The sequence below is a fragment of the Biomphalaria glabrata genome, chromosome 9, assembly GCF_947242115.1.
Source record: "Biomphalaria glabrata chromosome 9, xgBioGlab47.1, whole genome shotgun sequence".
Classification (NCBI taxonomy): domain Eukaryota; kingdom Metazoa; phylum Mollusca; class Gastropoda; family Planorbidae; genus Biomphalaria; species Biomphalaria glabrata.
In genome coordinates this window covers 11,703,009-11,727,175 of record NC_074719.1, presented here as the reverse complement: position 1 = coordinate 11,727,175, position 24,167 = coordinate 11,703,009, and the positions used below count along the sequence as shown (strand labels likewise).

Here is a 24,167-nt window from a genome sequence, read left to right as displayed (position 1 = left end):
TCTCTCTCGTCTTCTCTCTCTCTCTCTCTCTTGTCTTCTCTCTCTCTCTTGTCTCTCTCTTTCTCTGTCTTCTCTCTTCCTCTCTCTTGTCTTCTCTCTTTCTCTCTTTCTCTCTCTCTCTCTCACGTCTTCTGTCTTATCTTGCTTTCATATTCTGTTTTATCTCTCTATCCATTTCCCTCTTGTTCATCCCCTCTCTTATTCTCTGTAAAGTCTCTTTTATGCCTCCTTTCTCTATATTTCTCTTACTCCTCTCTTTCTTCTTTTCTCGCTTTTCTCGATCTCTTCCTCTCTCCCTCACACTCTCGTGCCATCTTTCTCTTGCTTTCACTATTTTGTTCTCTTTCTCTCTTTCTCTTATTTCTTTCTCTTTCTCTCACTCTATTTCTTTGTAAAAATCTATCACATCCTTACATTTAAATATAAACATTTACACATATTCAAGCACATAGTGTTTTTTTTTTTTGTTTTTTTTTTTGTACAAAGCTTATAGGCCTATCAACTCACTCTGTCTGTCTGTTTGGTAAAACGTTTGTACACGTTATTTCTGCCACACCTCGGATCAAGTCGAAATGTTGCACAATTATTTCTTGTACCTGAAAAAAAAAACAAGAATAATACAAAATTAAATAATTAGTTAATTAACTATTGGTAATCAATTATTTTCATTGGTATCTAACAAGGGAAAGAAATTGTACTTGACAGATTTGGTGGTCTAAACTGAATTAGTCCCCTTGAGGAGGCTTAAGCCCTGAGTTCGAATCCAAGTGGCAAGACTTTTTTTTTTGAAGATTGTCCAACTTTTCCTGGTAACTTCTACAGAGTCTACTTTTCGTGTCTTCCACTCTCCCATTTCATTAACACACAAATATTAAATGTTACGGTACCGTTCGTGGTGAATCAAAAGAAGACCACCCAAAATGATCGAGTTGAGTTTTCCAAAAATAAAAATAACTGTCAAATCATCTCACTGAAACTAAGTTTTTATTTTTTCTTTCTAAAAAATATTGCAAAATCTTTGATTCAGTTCGGTCAAAGTAAGGAGACAGTTCGTTCGGTTCATACCGATCAGTTTTAAAGTTCGAGTTCGGTTCGGTCGTAAGTGAAGTTCGAGTTTGGTTCGTGTTCGGTTCCTTTCCCATCTCTAATTGATAGGCTTACAATTGCACTTACTAAAAGCTTTTTTTTAAACAACTATTTTTATATTAATCTAGTTTTACTATTCTTAAAAGAATGTTACTTTTTCCCCGTTAGAAACATTTTATAATCATTTTTTGGTGTCAATATTTCTAGAAAGCGAGTTGGCTGAGGGGTAAAGAGCTTAGCTTCCGAACCAGAGCGTCTCGTGTTCGGATCCTAGAAAAACGGGATCTTCAATTTCGGGATCTTTAGGGCATCTCATCCCAGCTCTAATGACTATTTGACGTTATTTGGGGGAAAATAAAGACGGTTAGTCGTTGTGCTAGCAACATGACACCCTCGTTAACTGTGGACCACGGAAACATCTGCCATTACTCATCATTTCTGAATTTGATATTAGGTGGAATGATAGGGTGGGGGTTAGGGGCGGAGCATCATTGCAGTAAACAATGGTTTCGTTGCTTTTTGTTTTGTTTTTGTTTCTTTTGTTTTGTTTGAAAGAACTGATTGTAGTAACGTAATAAAACACTACAGGAAGACATGTCTTGATCCTAGGCTTTATTGTACAAGAATGACAAAACAGTTTACAATAACACACTAAACACACACACACACACACACACAAGCTGACCTGGACACCAAGACATTTTTACACACAAGAACAGATCAGTTCACAACGCACAAGAAACATAAATACACAACACGAAGGATTAGCTCTGTTGTCTTTTGTAGCACTTGTATACATTGCAACTTGTGTTTCAATGTCAGTCACTGATTCAGTAGAGAGAGAATCTCAAAGGACGTCCATCCTGCGCATTGAAGATCCTTCAAACTAAACAAAACAACCTTCCATTGGGCAAAGTAGAAATGGTTCATCATTATATGTAGTAATTTGGCGACCATGGCCCCTAAATTTCGACACAGCCATCATGGCATCACACGATATAAACCAACGCAATAGCACTCCGGTAATTATGCAGTGGGTACCGAGTCACATAGATGTGACTGGCAACACCATTCCAGACTCCATGACCCACCAGGGAGGGCTAACACCACCTACCGAGCATCATGCTCTGGCAACAATTACAAAATAACAAGGTTACAAAGACAGTTTGTGTGGAAACTAAAATCGGCCCCCGAAGTGGTCCACCCAGGCAGATAAAAAAGGCAGGTTTCAATATTTTCAGAAAGAATATTAGAATGCAAAAATAAAAATGGAAAAAATGGTTTGAGTGCTGGTACAAGTCCCAAAAAGCCCGCAGTCTTGGAGCACATGAGACGCATTGACCAAGCCTCTCCGTAGTGGAGGCTGCACAGGCTTGAGCAAGCTATTATAGCACAGTACAGGGCATGACATTGTTCCGTTTGGCTCATACTTCGCACGGCTGAGGCCAAACTGCGACTCACAGTGCCCCCCCCCCTCCCCTGAGGGGAGGAAGAGGAAACCTTTTTTCTCATTCTTTTCGATTTCCCCAGGACTTGCTGACCTCCGTCTTGACAGGTCTGAGAAACCACAAATTCTCGACCTTTATGGTGATACACGTGCACTTCGCGTGACAGCAGGGTTTCTGTCCAGGGCTTTAGCATGAGAAGGATTTAAAACTCTCAAGCTCTCACTCAAATGGAGTTGGATGATGATGATGATGATGATAATAGGAATAATCTGAAAATGATTAATCACTGTTTTGAAACATCACTGAGACTTTTGTTGAATTATAAATCGTGGTTTGACATGTGCACTTATAAATCATGATTTAACATGTTGACCTATAAATCTTGGTTTGGCATGTTGATTTACTTCAGTATTTTTAAAAAAGGTATCTCAGAAGTCTAAGATTAAAAACTAGCAGATACTGTCCTTGGAATAATTTGGGAAACTCTATTGGTTCACGTTTGTAGGAATGTGTTTGGTCAATAATTTGATCTATTTCCTTATTATGTTCAATTATTTCAGTTTCAGTTACTCCATCATACATATATTTTTAGTTTAGTAGGCCTATATTTTTTTACTTAAAAGAACAGTCAAGCAGACCTTGTCTTCTGCCTAACATTCATCGTTCCATATGCTAGGCAAATTTGTACAAATGCTCCTTCTTCCCTAGTGCTATTAGAGCATGGAATGGGTTGCCTGAGCTAGCCATGAAAACCAGTGACTTGGCAGAACTTAAATCATTGGTTAACATGCATGAATAGATGCATGACGCATAGGACGTAGGCCTAATCATCTTCTTTTTTTGAAGTAACGTCTGTATTCTATAAGATAAGATAACACTGCGACATTTTGATAGTCTTGGTGACACATGTTTACACGTCCATTGATTCCAGCGTTTCCTCATTATACATTCCAACACTGAATCTCTTAATACTGTTGTGTTGTTTTTATATTTCAGCCATGGTCGGCGCCTGTTTCATCATTTTCGCTGTAGCCATTTTGTACGAGGGCATCAAGTTTCTGCGGGACTATCTCCAACAACGCCTTGATCCCGATCGCCATGTTGGCGTCATCAACAGTAACTATGACAACCCGTTTGTGGGAAGCAGCTCAGACAAGTTGTCCAAACGTGCCCCACGGATATCAGCTAAGTAAATATTTGTACCCCCCCCCCCAGCATTTACCAAAGCAATACTTAAATAATGCAGTTCATAACATTCTATTGTGTTTCTTAACTTTCTTCTCCAATGCCCTACGAGATGTTATCTTCTATTACTCCTTACTCAGGGCCGGATTTAAGTAAATAGAGGTCACGGCCAGGATTTTTACACTTTTTCGAAAGCTTGAATATAAATACAATTATTAACAACAGTAGGCTACTTATCTCTAAAAGAGTACCAAATTTTAGAAGGAAGAGATGGAGTACTTGTACATTTAAACACATTTCCCTTCTTTAAAAAAAAAATTAATATTCATATTTTGGTTTTAAAAATGTATATTTTTTAGTTTGTGGAGGGTAAGGCCCTGGACTGACACACTTCCGTAAATCAAGAGCTGCATTTATATAATACAAGCACGTTACAACAATACACTCCTCAACTACGACAATGTTTCCAACCGTAAAAACTTATCTTATCAAATACAGACAACTGAGCTATCTTATCTTCTTATCTTATCTTATATAATACAGACGTTACTTCAAAAAAGAAGATGATTACGTCCTACGCGTCATGCATTTAGTCATGCATATTAACCAATGACTTACATTCTTCCAAGTCACTGGTTTTCCTGGCTAGCTCAGGCAACCCATTCCATGCTCTAATAGCACTAGGGAAGGAGTATTTGTACAAATTTGTCCTAGCATATGGGACGAGGAATGTGCCTTTATCTTTGTGTCTTTCAGAGTATTTTATTAAAAGCTATCACTGGATGTAACCTGAAATATATCATTATGTCACTGATCTCTAAATAAACGCGAGTACGGTGTCCCTAATGAATTTTATCCATAGTTGGCGTGACACAGCTTTCTTAATAGTAACGTCATTTACTGGATCTATCATTTATGGTAACTTAATTAGTTCATGATGAATTCCTAAAGATAAATCTAAAATAACTTAAGAAAAGGGTATTGGTCTAAATTTTTTTTCTGAGGTGTTGAGTAATTTAAAAGATTTTTAAAGTTTGATATACGTATTGTAATAGGCCTATAAAAACTATCTTAAAAACTTAATCTTATATAATACAGACGTTACTTCAAAAAAGATGATATACTTCCTACGCGTCATGCATCTAGTCATGCATGTTAACCAATGACTTAAATTCTGCCAAGTCACTGGTTTTCCTGGCTGGCTCAGGCAACCCATTCCATGCTCTAATAGCACTAGGGAAGAAGGAGCATTTGTACAAATTTGTCCTAGCATATGGAGCAAGGAATGTGCCTTTATCTATGTGTCTTTCTGAGTATTTTATTATTTTTAAGATTTAAAGAATTGTTGATAAAAGTCTGAAGAAAAAAGTCCGAAAAACAAAACACTGAATGGTCGAAATTTTGATTTTTTTTTGCTCTTTTATGAAGGGCCTTTTACATTGTATTCCCCGGGGCAGTAGACCAGCCTGCCCTCCCTAATTTCCGGCCATATCCCTACTACTACAATTAATTCTTTTTTGGATGCATTGTCCTTCTTTAGCTAAAAAAATTTTTTTCACTTTTTTTCTTTCTTTCTTCCAAGTTCAAAATGGCTGACTAGAAACTTTACAGTTGTTAGACAACATTTTACTACTTACTTTTTTTTTTTCAATCAATTTTTCCCAGACGTGCCATTTTGAGTGGTAGCCACTTCCTGCAGACGATCCTTCACGTGCTGCAAGTCTTCATCTCGTATTGTCTCATGCTGATCGTCATGACCTTCAACGTATGGCTGATTATAGCTGTCATAGCTGGGGCTGGAGTCGGTTACTTTCTCTTTGGTTGGATGAAACATTCAACACCAGAAGATGAACATAATCATTAGCACATCCTTTATGTTGACACAGCTAGACTCACTTCTTGTTTCCCGCCAAATTTTAACACCGAAGACTTGAATGGGAGAGCACTGATAAATGCTTACGCTTCTGAAGACTTTTAGTAACTTTTGAAACAGTATTCTGTAGTAGTGTAGTTATTTCATTACAATAAGATCGAGATTCATTCGCTTTTTAAAGTTTTTGGTGCCTGAGATAATTAACTGTAGCCTACCTGCAACTGCAACCAACGTTTAGCTTAGTATCATGTTTCTTTCATTTTTGTTTCTTCAGAAATATTATTACATCATAACTCAGGCCTCCTGCATGACGGCAGGAGATACTGACGGGTAGTGCCCGAACTCTGGACCGTAGTGAGGACAGCTTGAAGCGCATACCGGTACCACATGATTAAACAAAACAGCAGAAGTCTATCTGTGATTAGCACTTATGAATTTGGGGTAAACAAAGTTTATTTTGTTATCTCAGTGACATGCGAAGTCTCGCGTCGTTTCTATCTAGGTTTAACGTGTGAATATTCGAGCCACATGTTGAATGTGTGGCAAGTATGCATTTAAACATGTCAGGCTTGGTTTAAAAAAATGTGTTTTGGCCAGACGTTTACTCGGGGTTGGATAATGGAATAAATTACACTTCCGTATTTTGTAAACATTTCACTTTTAATCATCCGTCTTAATTTTCATGCAACACAGTTTATGTAAGCTTATAAAAATCAAAATAGAAAAAGGAAGAGATTAAATAGATAATTCCTTCTCTATCAAACATTGACAGTGGGGGTGTCAGCGGTTCCTTAAAGAACGGTGTGTGGATTGTCACGATTGTGGCAGGGCTGTTCTGGCTTTATTACATCCTCCCAAGTGCAATGAGGTCTATTCTATTGGCATCTCAACAGAGGTTTTCTTTTTTGCTTCACTACTGGCCTATTCGTCTCCTCTCACGAACGCATCCATACAAGCGCCATGCTGTATGAAAATTGTAATAACAATTATATTGTTTGTTTTTTTTGTTCACATAAGAAGTTTGTTCAAGTTATTTAAAGCCTATTTAGTAAAAAATATAAAACGCCTTTATTGGTTCAGTTGTACTAGCTGTTTGTAGCGACAAGTCAACGACCATCTAACAACAAGGAGAGGGGGCTGCGAAAACATGTTTTATTTTCAGTGTAATTTATTTGAGTATTAGTAAAATTACATGTTCAAAAATTAAAATCTCTTAAGTTGGAGACGGCGTTTTATCTTCTAATAAGATCGTTTTAAATGTTGACCGGTTTTGCGAGGCGCTTGTGCAACAATATGGGTCAAAACGTTTCAAGAAAACATTTTAAAACGTCTCCGCTAGTGCGATTCTTCTGGATTTTTTTTTTGGTCTCAGAATAGTCGAATTTCTTCCGCCTATTGCACTTTATAATAGTGACGACTTTTGTGTGACAAAAAACCTCACGCCCATTACAGACGTACATGCGCAATATGTCGGCCTACCTAGAATGTAGCTCGCATAATACTGTTGGTCAGGGCTGCCTCTTTATTATTTAATATGGCCCTCGACTTTTTTTTATTAGGATGAATAGTGCGTTCTGAAAGAAAACACATTAATATTAGCCTTTTAAAAATGATCTCTTCTTACTAAGAGAAAAAGGCCAGAATACGCTTAGCGTCGAGTCCCGCCCGGAATTAAACCCTTTGCCGACTTGAGCGAAAACCTGCCGCATCTTCGACTCTATCTCCATGAAGAAACTTTTACAACGCTTACAATTTATGTAGGCAACATTATTTTGGAAAAAAAAACAACTGACCATAGACATATATATAGGTTTGTGAAACTGACTCATTTTAGTGAAATTTCATTACATAAATTTGGATTCTTTACATAGTGTTGAAAATATAAATGATAAACAAAACCTAAAAAGTGTGTTATAATTAAAACATAGTTTCCTTTCTTTTTCATTACATTCTTTACAAAAAATGGTAAGTTAAAATAAAAAATAAAACATCTTAGAGGGAATGGGGATACGACAACGATGCGAATATGAAAAGAAAAAGGAATGGTACAAAAATGGATTTAAATCAAAGAGCGCATTAGTTACAGTGTCCAGCTCAGTCTTAATGGATTTTTTTTCTAAAATAAAAAGGAGGGGGGCGACATTTTTTAACTTCGCACGCAGGCGGCCACAACCCTCGCAGCGGCCCTGCACACACACATACACAACTAATAACTATTTTCTCATATTCTCGCATATAATACGAGTACTTATTTGTGTAAAACAAAAGTTCCCATTTCAGACCCTGAGATCTATAATAAAGGTCATCTGTTTCACCCACGTTTAACGAGGGTGTCATGTGACCAGCACAACAACCAACCGCCTTAATTTACTTTTCCCCGACTAATGTCAGATAGGCCTACTCATTTCTGAGCGGCCCAAGGATTGCGACATTTAAAATCCCAGTCTACACCAGGATTCGAACCGTGGACAAACAGTTCAGAAGCCAAATGCTTTACCACAACGCCTCCACTTATTTGTGCGGGTAATAGAAAATATCATGCTATTCGCGTCTGATACAATTCTTATTGTGGTCCACTGGTAGCCTAGCGCTAATATATATGATATGATATAACCACAATAAGAATTGTAACAGATGCGAAAAGCATATTTACTATTACCTTTGTGCATGTCAAATTATGGCGCCGCTGTTGCTGTAACTTTGACGCGTTGGTGTAATTCTTTTTTTTTCTTTTTCATTGTTAACCTACTTTCCATCATGCCAGTGCTGTAAACCCCACCAATTGATTTTCAGTAGGTCAAAGTTGCTTACGCTGTGAATATTAGTTAAAAATAGCACCTATACTTAATTTCTTCCTTTAAAGTATTGAAACACAAGTCATTAAAACTTTCTAAATCTAAATTCAAAAGACTTTTTTTTTGTCTCCTTACTTATCTGACATCGCCAGAGGCAGAAAGGCTCTTTAAGTTTAGTAGATTTGTTGTAATGCTCAGTAATTTCATTTATGTATCATCTCATTTTATTAAATCAATAACTTCACTTTCTGATTCCCAAAAGCCTTGACCCACAGACTAGATCTGGCAGACGGGAGAGCCAGAAGTGTGATTGTGGAGTAGGGTGCAGTTCATCAAGACTGACTATTGTTTTGTTTTGTGGTGTTTTCACTTTAATCTTGTAGATAGAAAGTTACTGTAGATTTGATTTTATGATTCTCGTGGTTACTGTCTTGGTACAAAATGTAACCATAAGATTGTTGAAAAAAAAAAAAAGGATGATCCACGCACTGTCATAAAAATGTATTCCTCTTTTGCTCAGTGGAATTTGTTACCTCAAACCTATGACTATGTTGTTAAACCTATGACTATGTTGTTGAGTTATTCTCCCCAGACCTATGTTGTAGAGCTATCCAAAACCTATGCACATATATTTTTATCTCTGATTATTCTAACAGAAAACCCCTTAAAATAAAGCCTCACACATTGATTTTGTTTTCCATTTTCTGACTTCATGACACTATGTATATTTTGGTTATTAGCTACCTACTTGCTTACTTAAATAATACACCAACACTAAACGGGTATTTGCTTACTTACATAATTCAACAAAACTAGTAATTACAACAATTTGTTACCAAATCTTTCCAATATTTTATTACAATAAAAAACCAATTCAAACCAATGATATTGGAAATCTGTCTTACCTTGAAAAAAAAAGCTGGTTTTATTGTCATAAATATCACATAAGTATGTGTAAAATAGCAACAACATCAAATCACATGAGAATTCATCAATAGGTTAACAGTTTCTTAAATTTTAGTCATTACAAGATTTCATTTAAAAAAATGAAGTATTTTGTCACCAAATAAGGCAGTAGGAAGAGTTTCATTATTAACAATTACTTAGACATTAATACAAGGGTGGCCGACCTATGGCACATGGAACCAAAAGGTTGGTCACCCCTGCATTAATGCATAAGCCTACTCAGGCTGTAAAAGCTTAGTTGATAATGGCACAAAAAAACAACAAAATACAAGGTTGCTTAGGATACAAACATCCTAACACAGGCATAAGGTGGTAGTTTAAAATTCTAACAGTCCTGATGTTTTGTCAATTCTGTCCTAAAGGAAACTTGAAAGTAAACTTAACATTATACCATTATAAATTAAATATGTTTTGTATATAATTTAAATATTTAGACTAGCAAAATCTTAACACAGGCATAAGGTGGTAGCTTAAAATTCTAACAGTCCTGATGTTTTGTCAATTCTGTCCTAAAGGAAACTTGAAAGTAAACTTAACATTATAAATTAAATATGCTTTGTATATAATTTAAATATTTAGACTAGCAAAATCTTTATAGTACCGGTACTCTTGCTAAATGCTTCACACTTTTTAGTTTAGACAAAAACATGACCTACTTTATTGGTTTAGTCATAAGATTTTATTCAAATCAAATTATTATTTGATATTTTAAACGTGTAGAATTCATGTCTTATGTGCACACATACAAAGGAGGAGGAGAGACATTATATCATTTACTACTTTATTTTGGAACAATGCAAGCATCTTGGCTAATGTAGTTTTATACTTTAAACTAAGTTTTTGTACTAATAAAGGAACTTGATCCAACTTTCTAAGCAGCAAAGATAGATCCAACTTTCTAAGCAGCAAAGATAGATCCAACTTTCTAAGCAGCAAAGATAGTATGTCTTTATCATTTACAAAGGAATTGTTTGGTAAAAACTAAAATACATTTTCATGAAATATTTGACACTACAGTTATAAGCACCATTTTCCTATTAACAACAACATAAATGCACCTAATCATGATAGCTCAATTCTCTAAATGATTTTAAAAAATGATGTCCTCTAATAGTCATTGTGACACTCTTCCTTCATATTCAAAAATGTAAATTAACTAATTCATAAAGGGATGAAAAAATGCTAATTACCTGAGTCATTTTAACCTTTCAAGATGGTCTACGTAAAAAAAAAAATGCCTAAAAATCAAGGGCATCGTCAAATTAAAATAAAAATGATTTAATTCTTAAGTCAGTTTGGAAGTTTAAGTGGTCTGTTCCTAGCAAGTACCCCTTAATAACAATGTGATATCATTTGATCAGAGTATACAATTTAAGGCTTACACATTTCACTTCTTTTCCTCCTTAGTTTGAGTCAATAATTCTCTGGAAATAATCAACCTCTGTATCTGAGAAGTTCCTTCGTAAATCTGTTCAAGATATTCAAAGATGGATTGATTAACATAAAGTTACATGGATCTCTCAGTCAGTCACAAGCACCAGTAGAATCAAGCTTTCAAAAAATTAGCTTAAATGATAAAAACTTATGCATAAAATATAAAATTAAAAAATTGGTCTGACTACCTACAGTTTTTAAATCAAAAAGTTAACTAAAATAAAAAAAACAACACTATTTTATACAATGTATGGGAAGAAAATCCAGCTTGCATAAATTTGCACACATTATTATTATTATAGCTTTTATATAGCGCTACTTTCACGCTTATAGCATGCTCAGAGCGCTTTGGTCCAATCTCATTTGTGGACCGGTGGGGGTATCTAGGAGTTGGTTTTCCATGCTGCCTTTAGATGCTCAGTAAACACAACTCGGCCTGAGTCGGGTGTCGAACCTCGAGCCCCCTTCTAGGTAGCCAAGCCAAGCCAAGTTCAAGCGCACTTGGCCTCTCAACCATGCTTCACACATACACCTGATTTAGTGTACAATCCATATTTGTTGTTACAGTAAAACCAACAGTTGATAGATTGTAGATAAAAGTGGATAAATTACTCCAAACCAACTTACCATGTAAATCTTTGCATCTCTCATCAACTTCTCTACTGGGTAGTCAGTGTTGAAACCATTGCCTCCAAATATCTGAGGAAACGGCAGAGACAATCATCTTAATTGGTCTTGGGTACACAAATATACAAAACAAACAATAAGCTTTGTTAATATAATAGACACAGTATTGACAACTTTTTATAAGAGGTATAAAGTGAAAGATATAATTTATTTTATTTTCATTACGTTTTTTCTTTTATTCAAGCCAATTACAAGGGTTTTTAAATAAGACTTAATGAAAATGATTTTAACAATTCCTACTTTGACTTTTGATTAAATCAACCAGAGAGCTTTGGCTAGGTTGTAGCAGCAACTAACATCCCACTACTAATGAGATACTCTAGGGTTCAAATCCCACCACCATCATCTGCAATGATTTTTGTACTAATGCCATGCTTATTGTTGTTTGAGCATTGATTAAGAAAGAATAGGGTCTATAAAAACTGTACTATGAATCAAGAAAAATGAAAGGAATTAAAAAGATAATGTCTGATCTTTTAGGATTTGAATAGTTTAGAAGTGCCACTAGACCAATTCCATTTACCTGTACTGATGTACTAAATAGCTTGGAAGTACCTTGCTCTAACTCTTTAATTTACCTGCACTGATGTACTAAATATCCTGGAAGTACCTTGCTCTAACTCTCTAACTTACCTGCACTGATGTACTAAATAGCTTGGAAGTACCTTGCTCTAACTCTTTAATTTACCTGCACTGATGTACTAAATATCTTGGAAGTACCTTGCTCTAACTCTTTAATTTATCTACACTGATGTACTAAATATCCTGGAAGTACCTTGCTCTAACTCTTTAATTTACCTGCACTGATGTATTAAATATCCTGGAAGTACCTTGCTCTAACACAAGACCCTTTAATATACCTGTACTGCATCAGCCGCACACTTATTAGCCACGTCAGCTGCATAGGCCTTGGCAATGGAAGCGAAATAGGTGTTGCGACGACCTTGGTCAGTCTCCCAGGCTGACCTCTGGACTAATAACCTGGCAGCTTCAACACCTATAGCCATATCAGCCAACATGAAGGCCACAGCTTGGTGCTGAAACAGATCAACACATTCATTTTTAAATTTCTTGATTGAATTTTCTAAAATAATACAGCTTTAGTAATGAGCTCAAATCAAAGAAACAATTGCAATATTAAATAATTTTTTTCCAATTGTATTATTTACTTATACAAATTAAGATATTTAAGGACAATGTGACAATGTAAATTGAAAATAAATACACAAAGAAAAACAACAAAAAAAAAAACTAGTACACTAATCACAGTACGGTACATGGCACTTGTACATGCAGATGAAATGTTTTAGGAAGTTACTATTGATAGAGATGGAATCTCAAAGAGGAAGTTTCAATGTGCTCAAGAGTTGGGCCTCTTAAGACAGACTTACAATGACACTCCTGCATGAACAGGGAAGGGAGGCAAAACAATAGAAAGACATCAAAGAATGAGTAAATGAAAAGCCAAAAATGAAAAGTAGTTGGTCTGCAGATCACTTGTGGTGCCATAACTTCAGAAGAGACTTTTGGGACATATGAAAGTGAATATGGTATGTGCAAACCTTAGATACACGATGCTTCACATGAGACAAAAATTTGTTTTTAAAAAACAACTGCAGAATATAAAAGCACATTTCTACTGAGTCAATATGAATCAATGTGATAACAACTAAGCAATTATTCATTCTCTGTGAAACCTACGTTAATTCTTGCAGTGGGTCCGTGAAACATGTACTGGCAAAAATTAAGTGCTCATACAGTCTGCTGATGATGTAGCTATTTGTTTGTTTGTTGACATGTTTCGGATGTTCCTTCAGAGTTGAACATAATTTCCTTCCTAGTTGAGTGGGATTGTTAGACCAACAAATATTGGTGAATCGAAATGACTTTTTTTAACACGGACAAACAGTGAAGAAGCTGTCTTTAGTAAAGGTTTTAGAGGGATTTAACTGGGCCCTATTTATCAACCCATCTTTTAATCCTGAAAAATTTTGTAGGTTTCAAGAAACTGATCTGAATATGTTCTGTATCCTTCAGAAAGGGCATTTTTACTAGTTTCAATTTTCCCTATACAAGAACATGTCACCTATAGTGAAGAATATTACTTTTTGGTTCTGGGGCCAAAACAAATTGTAGTAAACATACACATTTTAAGGAATTCTGCAGGCTTTTGAAAAAAATATGTGAACACTTAGACTTTGGCAACTAAAGAGGCACCTTGTAAATGTAGCACAAAAAAAAACAACACTAATGGAGGATATATAGTCTAACAAGTGGAAATGACCTTTGCACAAGCAAGTTATCACTTTAAACACACTCAGCTGAGGCTGGAAATCTTGTAGCTTAGGTAATGGTCTGCATGGCCATGTTAAATATTGCATTTCCCTTAATCTCTGGACTCAAAACAGTTATCAACACCAATTAATTATTCAATATAAATTAAATTTACCTCACAAATTAATTTTCCCATAGTCTTTCTCTGCATGGAATAATTTTTAGCCTCATCCAATGCTCGTTGAGCCAGACCTACAGCTCCAGCTGCTACCTAGGCAATTATAGAAAGGGTTACACTATAACTTTATTATTACTTAATCATGTTCTGTAAAATGTAAAGTTCACCCAGATATTTAAAAAAAACAGCAGTAATTAGCCCTGTGTTCTAGGTCCTATGGTTTATGATGGTGTTACAGAGCCAGCACAGCGATGAAACATTTTGTTTTCCTTGCTACTTTTTACAACTAAGTAAACTAAGGGACATCTTCAAGTTTACACATAAAATTGGAAGGCACTCTGGTATTCAGCCAAGTCCCCTACTCTCACTACTAACTTTAAGATCTATGTTTAATTAATAATTTTTACAAGAAAATTACTATGTTGTAAATTTAGTAAAGTTAAATCAATTTAGTACAGTTAAAACCTCAGCTACAACTAAAGAAACTATTGATTCAAACAAAGTACACAAAAACACAAAACAACAAATAGAACCAAAAAAATGGCTAAGTGTAGAATAAGCAGTTCAGTTTGTCTACCTACTGGAGGTCTTGTTTTATCAAAGGCACCCATGGCTATTTTAAATCCAGCTCCTTCACCTAGCAAGACATTCTGGAATAGATGAACAGCAAAAAGGTATCACAAGAAAAAGTTTAGGAACAATAAATATTAAAACATCTCTAACACGTAGTTTTAACTCTGAGATGCTAGCTTATAAGTTCAAAGAGTTCACCTCTTTAGGGACAACAACGTCTTCAAAAGTGATGCCTCTAGTATCAGAACATCTCTGACCCATATTTTTCTCCTGAAAACAAAACATTGAAGACATTTAAGCACTGCATAAGCATGGTCACAGATACAGTTGCCCCACATACCACCAGGTCTCCATGGTAAGCTTTAGCTTATATCTTAATATTAGGAGTTGTTATTATAAAGTAAGTAACAGTATCAAGCATCATAAAGCTTGTCAGACTTTCTACAGATATTGGAAGACAAGAGAGATAGACACTATGAAAAGAAATACTGAGAGAGTAACCTGAGCTTCATCATTAATCTAATGTTCACATACTAGTATCATGTGTAGGTTCAAATCAAAATGCTAGTGCAGAGGAGAAACATTTAAGAAAGAAGGCAGGTATTGACAGGATCGCATAAAACAAGATGAAAACAGGCCTGTGCTTAGTGCCACATTGCTTGGACAATCTTTTTTTTTTTTATTTATATCAGTTTAATAAGAATGCTCCATCACCATATGTTAAGGAAACTGAGAACTAAGAACAGGACACACACCTCTCAAATTACCATTTTAACAAAATAAATCCCACACTTCTACCCCTTTGTAGACACTACACCTACCCTTATGAAACTGTAAACCACATCCACTTTGAATGCCCCTTCCTAATCCACCTTAGACAGACCATACTACCACTTCAGCCCAACATAACCAACACTCTGTAAGGCAGTGCTGAACAACTGAAGAGGTCAGCAAAACTATTTTTCCTTGGCACAGTCTGCAAAAGAGCTGACAGCTCAGCAGCAAAACGTTGGGTAGAAGAAGAGCAAGAATGTGGTCCTGATGGTTTAGATTACAAAAATATGTTACTTTTCACACCTTTCAACTCATCATTGATATGTGACAAGTTTTCTACATCTTCCAAATTCTATCTTTATTTTTATAATGTCTTGTGTGTTGCACATCTTTCAGTATTCTCACAGCACTCTGGTCCATTCATTTTGTTGACATCTAGGGTGGAGGGGGGTATCTGGGAAAAAGTTTGCTTGCTGCCTCTAGCACACAATATTTATGTATTACACTACTTTACCATGATATTGAGCAAGGTCAAGTATGTTCTTGATGAATTTCTGTCAGCTTAAAAAATAACATAGATGGCGTGGTTGGGAAATTCCAAGCGCGAGAGGAGATTGGATGGTTCCAGAAAAAAAAGGCGGCTGATCAATAAAGGGTATATAAGGACTGGGATATTCAGTATGGAGAAGGAGAGATGAGTGACTATAGTAAATGTATTTCAATGTTATATTGAACATTTATGAAGTGTGTTATAGTGATTCCACGTTCTAGAATAAATGTTTTGTATTATTTATTTTAAAAGAATTTCAGTTTTGAGTTTATACTTTAAAGTATTATTTATGTATTATGTATTATGTTCTGAAATTATTTTAAAGAAAAAACTATTCAAAATAAGAACTTCAGAAACGCATTGTCTGATCAGCAAAATCTCATCTTAACATCAATCAAGACATCTAGCACATAAACATATCGAGTCAAAGATATTAATAACAATTTATAAAATGAAAGATCTACTAGACAATATACCTTTCCAACGACTGTGATACCAGGTGTAATAACACCAACAATAAAGCCTAACAATCTATAAAACAAAACATCCTTTTCACAACGTACCTTTCTACCTACTGTGATACCAGGTGTATTGGCATCAACAATGAAACCTGTGAAGGCTTTCCCAGCAGGTGTTCCTGGGTCTGAACTAGTCATGGCTAGCAAAAAGTACCAATTAGCCACTGATCCATTGGTTATCCACATTTTCTGACCATTGATAACATATTGGTCACCTTTTTTCTCTGCCCTTGTCCTGATACCAGCCACATCTGACCCAGCAGTGGGCTCAGTAACACAGTAGGCCTAAACCAAATAATGATACATTACTTCATGAGATAGTTGCTAGTAGATAAGCAATAATTTTTTATAATAATGCATAGAAGATGTCATTTAGTTATTATAGGGATTCTTCAGTGGCTGCGGATGAAAGCCTAAAAAAACTATATTTCTTTCAATTTTTTCACTTCAAATGTTTAGAAAACTACAAAAGCAAAAGCAAATCATAAAAACAATGGTGTCAGGTTAAGAGGTATTAGATGTCTTAAGAGTAACTAGCGTAAACAAAAAATAAACAAAAGGAAAAAAAGATTACTAACACTCATCAGGGGTTCTTCAATCAGTCGACCCAGATACTTTTTCTGCTGAGCCTCATTGCCAGCTAGGATAACAGGCATTTGCTGAAAGTTATAAGTGTAACAGAACACAATTAATTCCTAATTGAAAATAAGTACAAAGACAACAGTTTATAAATTAAAAAATTATAAATAAAAATTATACATAAAAGAAGACAATTTTTTGCCCAGAAGTTTAACTCTAATAGCTGTCACCATTTATTTTCCCTGCAGAAGGTTTGAGCTTGGATATCTATTTTTATTTTGAGATGAGGAAAAAAAAAAGAGGAAATTTTTGAAGGAGTAACGGTACACTGTATTTACCAAACTTACAAATATATTACAGCACAATGACCCAAAAGAATTACAGATACAGATATGGTGTCCACTTGTTTCCCTACTTAGACCAAATAGATACATATCTCTACTATCAGATAACTAATTTTGCCGCACCAGCATTATATAAAATGGTCTCAACACCAAAACTTTCATTGTTGCCTTTAATCAAATCATCATTAAAAAAAAAACAATTTTTTCTTCTAGTTACTAAATTACAAATAATGAGAAAGTAACTTACTCCAAGTGAATTAGCTTCAATGGCTGTCTGTACACCAGTACACCCATATGCTAACTCTTCAGTGATGGTGACACATTCTAACAGGCCCAAGTTTAAACCACCTAATTAAAATACATATCAATAATTAGGTCATAATGTGTCTGAAAAGTTGCTGTGCAGAAAAGTTTTTGTTGCATTGGTATACGCTCTATGTAATAGAATAATCCGACATTTTCAACATTTACTGTATTTATTAAGTGTCACTTGGGGACATGGTGGTTGAGTGGTAAAGCACTTTGCTTCAGAACAGAGATGTCCCAGGTTTGAATCTAAGTGAAGATTGGGATTTTGAATTTCCGGATTTCATCCAGCTCTAACGAACCCAATTTTACATGTTTCGGATGTTCTATCAGAGTTGAAAATAATTTACTTCTAAGTCCAAACCTCCAAAACTCCCACAGGGTGACGGGGGATGGAAATGGGCAGGGTTTGAACCTGGGACCAACAATAAGTCCCAACAACAGTCAAGCGCGCAAACCGCATGACCAGGCAGTCATGGGTGACCTCAACCTTCCCGATATTAATTGGAAATCATTAACCGTAGACCACCATCAAAACTTTTAAGGATATTAATGAACTATTCATAGAAACAATACACAATTTAAATTTAGATTAAAGTATTGAAAAACCAACTAGACTAAATAACATATTAGATCTATTTCTAACTAACAGACCTGGTTGAGTGGTAAATTCTGAAATAATCCTTGGACTATCAGACCATGATATCGCTAAAATACACAGTCAAATAAAAGCAGTAACCAATATAAAACCCAAAAGAAAAATCTTACTCTGGAACAAATGCAACTTAACACAACTACACCAAGCTGCATTAAACTTTCAATAAACATTCTTATTAGAAAAAGACATTAAGCAACCAGTTGATGACCTTTTGAATTTCATTAAAAGCAACCTTAAAAACATTATAGAAAATGAAATACCAACTAAATACTTATCAAACAAAATAAAAAAATGCTGGTTTGATAAAAAATTAAAGAAACTTTGCAAACAGGAAGAAAACCTTTTTAAAAAATTTAAAGAAACTAAGGCAGAAATAGTATATAAAAAGTACCTTAAAATAAAGCACCTAACCCAAAATGTTAGCAAACACATGGAAAGAGAATACATAAATAAAGTAATATCCAAAAACAACAATAAAAACGTACAGTAGTACATTAAATCTAAAAAAATGGAAAACAGAGGAGTATTCCCATTAAAAAGCGAAGATAACTCAACACATAATGAAATAAAAGCTAACATTATTGATGAATATTTTGCATCAGCATTCTCAGCCCCTGGTAGACAAAGACATAATAATAAATTTAAACCAAGTATAAAATAGGAGATATAAATGTACAAGAAAAAGGGATCCAAAACTATTAGCCAGCATAAACCAAATAAAGCTTCTGAACTAAGCTATGAGCTAGCACCAGTGTTCAAAATACTTTTTCAGGCATCACTAAATCAGGGCAGGGTAACTAGGGACTGGAAAGAAGCTAATGTCACTCTCCTATTTAAAAAAGGAGAAAAATCTGATGCTGGGAACTACAGACCAGTATCACTCACCAGCATTGCATTTAAAATACTAGAACACATAATATGTAGCAACATCATAAATGACCTCACTCTATACCAACATGACTTCTGGAAATAAAAGGTCATGTGAAACTTAACTAATAGGATTAATTGATGATTTTTCAAAGGGATTAGATAATAGTGAGCAAATAGATGCAATTTTATTCGACTTTTCAAAGGCATTCGACAAAGTTCACCACATAAGCCTGTTAAAAACTAAAATACTTTGGCATTAATGGTTCATTACATCAATGGATTCAGGATTTTTGAATAGGAAGAGAACAAACTGTAATAATAAATGGCTCTAAATCAACACCAATAATAGTAAACTCAGGTGTACATCAAGGAACAGTCTTAGGCCCACAACTGTTTCTAATTTACATAAATAATCTACCAAACTGCATTAGTTCAGGAACTAAAGTCATATTATTTGCAGACAATTGCATAATATATAGAACAATAGAAACAACACAAAATTTTACAAAGAGAATTAGATGAATTACAGAAATGGGAATCAAACTGGAGCATGTCTTTCCACCCAGAAAAATGTCAGTTATTAAGAGTAACAAAAAAAAACTAAAGCAAAAAAAAACTACTTACTTTATTTAAGGTAAACCAGTCGCACAGACTAAAAACTCAAAATATCTAATAAACGTGTAATAATAAATGAAAAGTTATCATGGAATCCCCATATTGATGAAATTATTAAAAAGGAACTTTTACCAATGAAACAAAAACATAAAATTAAAATACTATTTAACTTTAGTTAGGCCAATTTAGAATATGCATCCTCTGTTTGAGATCCCTCAACTCAAGAAAACAAAGAAACCAGAACAAATACAAAATAAAGCAGGGAGATTTATAACAAACGAATATTCCAATTTGATTAGAGTGACACCACTAGTAAAATTTCTTAACTAAGAGACACTTCCGGACAGAAGAATAAAAAGTAAAGAAGCTATAATACATAAAACGCTAAACCATAACTTACAAATATAAAAACAAAACCTAATGAAATACTGAGAGAGACACAAAGATAGAGGCACATTTCTTATTCTATATGCTAAGACTGCTTTATTGATCCTTATGGGAATTTGTTGAGATCACTAGGACTCTTTTCTCATTTAAGACAACACAACAGAAACATACACATAAATAGAACAGACACAACATAAGGATATTTCTTAGACATTTTTGTTCAAAAAGTTTATTTCAATATGGTAGTGTTGTGCGTGTAATTTTCGATGCCCTTTTTATAATGTTTTCTAGGCGGCGCAACAGTTTCGATGAAGCAATAATATGCCTTGCCAACAAGTTATTCTATATGTTATCAGATTTTGCATAGTAAAACTAATCTAGGATCTTCTTATTTAGTTTAAAGCTATTTAGTTTGTATAAGAAAAATAGCCACTGGGCTGTTTTCTTTGTATAGTTCCAAGGTGGTCTTCCCACGAAAGCTTGTTATCAATGATGACGACTAGATATTTATATGACTTCACTTGTTGTATCAATGTAGTGTTTATCTGTAGTTCATGAACCATCTGTTTATCTTTCTGAAATCTATTATAAGTTCTTTAGTTTTTGTTACATTCAGTTCTAGAAAGTTGTCAGTGCAACAGTTTGTAAACTGATCTTCTGAAATAAGACCAACTATGAGCAAACCATCAGCAAATTTAATGAGTTTGAGTCATTGATGCTTCTTATGTCATTAGTGTAAAGAGTTTACAGTACATGAGAAATTACACAACCTTGTGGAGCACCCGTACTTAGTACTTGAGTTGACGATTTGGTGTTGTTGACTTTAACAAACTGGGGAAGTTGGTTTCAAAAGTTTAGAACCCATGTTTATACGTAAGGGCTGACATTTAAGTTACTCAGTTTGTTTATCTTTAGATGTGGCTGTATGGTATTGAAAGCCAAGGAGAAATCGGAACCAATTCGCACAAGTGCTCCTTCTTTCCTAGTGTTATTAGAGAATGGGATGCGTTGCCTGAATCAGCCAGGAAAACCAATGACTTAGTAGAGTTTAAGTGATTTATTAACATGCATGACTAGATTGACACATGAAATGTGTAAGATATAATTATCTTCTTTTTTTAAGTAAGGTCTGTAATATATAAGATAAGAAGATAAGTAAAAGCTATACAGAATCAATTCTTTATTTGCTGGAATTTGAACCAAAAATTATAGCTCTTTGAAGAAGTTTTTAGAACAATTGGCAATATAAAATGTGATCATTTATCCTTACAAGATATTTAAAAAAAAATAAAAGTTACAAATTTATATTTTGAGCATTTAATAGATTTAAGTTGTCATATTCTACATTAAAAATTGTTTGATCATAGACCCATAAAACCACATTGTACATCTTTTTGTCACATTCAAGTTTTTTTTAAGACTAAAATTAGTTTTGCAGATTTCTATTCATCATCCTAGAACATCATCATCATTTGAAAAGAAATATCAGATGTATATTGCTGAATTGAGACGTTTGAAGTCTTTTATTATATAGAGACTTTGTATTGCACACTATAACAAAGCAACTTACCACAATGTGTTGGAATGTGTGTGTTCATCAAGCCAAGAGACCAGGCTTTCTTTATCAGATCCCAAGGATACTAAGCAAAAAATAAAATTACAACAATTTAACAATTACGTAAATCTTATTTAGGCTGAATGATAATACTATGACAAATGATTTAGCTGTAGGATCTAGGAAAGTCAAAAAATGTTACAATAGGCACAAGTCAGCCCAAATCTATTTCATTTCAATTTTAAATGTTTCCTTTGAAAAAGGATATACTTCCATAGTTATTGCAATTTTGGAAAAACTCTATGAGCCTCTTTACCTTACCCTCTATTAAAGAATAAAGAAATGAACAATGTCATTACTTCTCCTGTTCTGTCATATTCTGCTGCCTTTGGTAGAATTTCCTCTCTAGCAAATTTTCGAGCTGTTGTTTTAAATTCCAGTTGCTCAGGAGAAAGCTCTGTTAAATTAAAGTATGTTAATTTTGTATAAAGTAATGTATTATTAAATGGCTTTAAGTAATTTAGTTCTAGGAAAACTGGATGAAAATAATTATTTTTTTGTGTGTAAATTTTGTGATGACCTTATACATTTTATTTACGAAAAAAAAGTATTTGTAGAGCAAAGGACCATCTTACTATTGATTAGGAAACAACCATCTCAGAGCAAATGATATTATTTTTGATTAAGAAACGACCGTATCAGAACAAATATTAGTCTCTGGGAGGGGAAACTTATGCTTCTACATTAGAAATTGGAGGACCTAGACAGCATCAAAGAAGTCATGTTCTACCAAGGTGATTTAAAACAATGGCTTCTTTTTCTGGATTGTAATCTAATTTTAATAGAAGTCATCAAACAAAACTGATGAGAGCTGACAGCTATTCAATTAATAATAAAATACATTTACATCTAGTAAAATTTAAGACCTATTTTACAGGTCATTCCAGATGACAAAACTTCTTAGAACCTAAAACATATCATGAGATATAATGACAAGTCAAAAGTAAAAAATTCCAAAAAACAAACTAACAAAAAGAACATTTATGAAGTTACTTACGAAGTGAGAAACCACCTGACTCTGTTGTTGTACTAGCTGCTCTGACTGCATGGTCTCCATTAAATTTAATTAATGGTCGTACACGTGCAATCTGTATGAATAAAGTAAAACACAAGACGGGCTAAGGCTTTGTTTATATATAATTTAGCTAATATGCTTATTATGAGAGCTAATTAGGCTTTACTACAATAAAATATAAAGATGTAGACTAGATGTAGAAGATCTAGATCATCATGACTAGATATAGAATAATATAGATCATTTTGATGCTACAAGACTGATTGCAGAAGAGTACAAGATTTCAGTGTATATAGATATATTCTATGTAATAAGTAATAATAATAACATTGCGCACTGTTAACAAGATCCAGATTTTTCTAGATCTACGCCTAATCTATAGACATAGATCTAGTAGTCAATATCTAGAGACTAGACTGTCATTCCCTGCTACTGCCCTGGGGGAGGTTTGGTCTAGACTCACTAGTATGTGTAATCTAGTAGATATCATGGGCGTAGCAAGGATTTCTCCCCGCCATATTGGCCTACTTGTGTGTGTGTGTGTCTGTATGTGTGTGGTTGTACTCACATAATTAATCTTTATTATGTTTTATTGTAACCTAGAATTCTAGTATAATTAAGGTTCTTGGTTCTTGGAGTTAGTGGAAAGACTGTAGAAACCCCTGTCTTGCAAGCCAGGGTGAGGGCTGTGAGCTCCTCCAGCTGGGTCCGGGGGGGAGGGGAGCCCCAGTGCCAAGCACTATTCCCGGTATTCAGAACAAAAAAATTGCAAATTCTGAGATATCTACAGTGCATTATGATCATTTATGATGTGATTATCCTGCTATTAGAAAATTTTAGTTCAAAAACCAAATCTGATATTCACTGCACTTTCATGAACATCTGAAACATGTAAAACATTTAAATCTAGATCTAGATCTATATCGATAGATCTAGATATCTATATAGATCTATAAAATAATAATTTTTAATATTATATAGAATCTAGATTTAAGATTAGTAGACTATCAAAACAAACATCATGAATCAGTCAATCATTTACAGTGAATCAATCACTCACTGAGAGTCACTGAGACTGAGTTGACCGAGTCACTCATCCTCACTCAAGTCACGACTCACCTGTCTTGCAAATGACGCCATCTAGACTTAGACTAGACCTGTTTGATAGTGTATAGACTCCTCGGGAGATCTAGGACTAGAACTAAAAATAATGTACAGCTACAAAATCTAGATATAGATGATCTAACGGATATATAGATCTACAAAGTATCTAAGAATGTCTATACTAGAGCTCTAGTAGAGTTGAAGTGTAAGCATTTAAACTTTCAGCATCGAAGAAGTACAAAGGTTAAAGACCAAAGTTTGTAGCTAAGGACTTTGACCTTTTTTTTAAAGTTGAAAGGTCATAAGTCATAAGCTAACCAATATGCTCTTCAA

At 34.5% G+C, this 24,167-nt stretch overlaps 2 protein-coding genes across 3 annotated transcripts in view; one reads left to right on the top strand and one right to left on the bottom strand.

Moving 5' to 3' along the window:
- Nucleotides 1-9,071, top strand: part of LOC106075179 (high affinity copper uptake protein 1-like) — a 28,990-nt gene extending 19,919 nt beyond the window's left edge. For both annotated transcript variants that reach the window (XM_056042852.1, XM_056042853.1), the window contains 2 exons: nt 3,531-3,723; nt 5,385-9,071. In XM_056042852.1, the coding sequence (XP_055898827.1) occupies nt 3,531-3,723; nt 5,385-5,583 (392 nt within the window). In that variant the 3' untranslated portion in view covers nt 5,584-9,071. The remainder of the gene's footprint in view (nt 1-3,530; nt 3,724-5,384) is intronic.
- Nucleotides 9,072-9,225: 154 nt separating this feature from the next.
- On the bottom strand, nt 9,226-24,088 carry LOC106064411 (medium-chain specific acyl-CoA dehydrogenase, mitochondrial-like). The gene is made up of 13 exons (XM_056042842.1): nt 23,850-24,088; nt 22,713-22,803; nt 22,015-22,112; nt 21,671-21,740; nt 17,512-17,612; nt 16,920-17,000; nt 16,387-16,626; nt 14,698-14,769; nt 14,508-14,576; nt 13,924-14,019; nt 12,335-12,511; nt 11,415-11,486; nt 9,226-10,821 (listed from the first exon to the last, which is right to left on the bottom strand). Exons 1-13 carry the CDS (start codon nt 23,868-23,870, stop codon nt 10,741-10,743), a joined length of 1,269 nt encoding a protein of 422 aa, XP_055898817.1. The 5' UTR covers nt 23,871-24,088; the 3' UTR covers nt 9,226-10,740.
- Between the last annotated feature and the right edge of the window lie 79 nt (nt 24,089-24,167).

Coding starts and splice junctions, on each gene's coding strand:
- LOC106064411 (XM_056042842.1), bottom strand. CDS start 23,870: ATGGCGTCATTTGCAAGACAG. Junction 17,001..17,511: donor TTGAAGCTAATTCACTTGGA/GTAAGTTACTTT, acceptor TATAACTTTCAG/CAAATGCCTGTTATCCTAGC. Junction 11,487..12,334: donor GTGCGGCTGATGCAGTACAG/GTATATTAAAGG, acceptor CCGTTTCCTCAG/ATATTTGGAGGCAATGGTTT.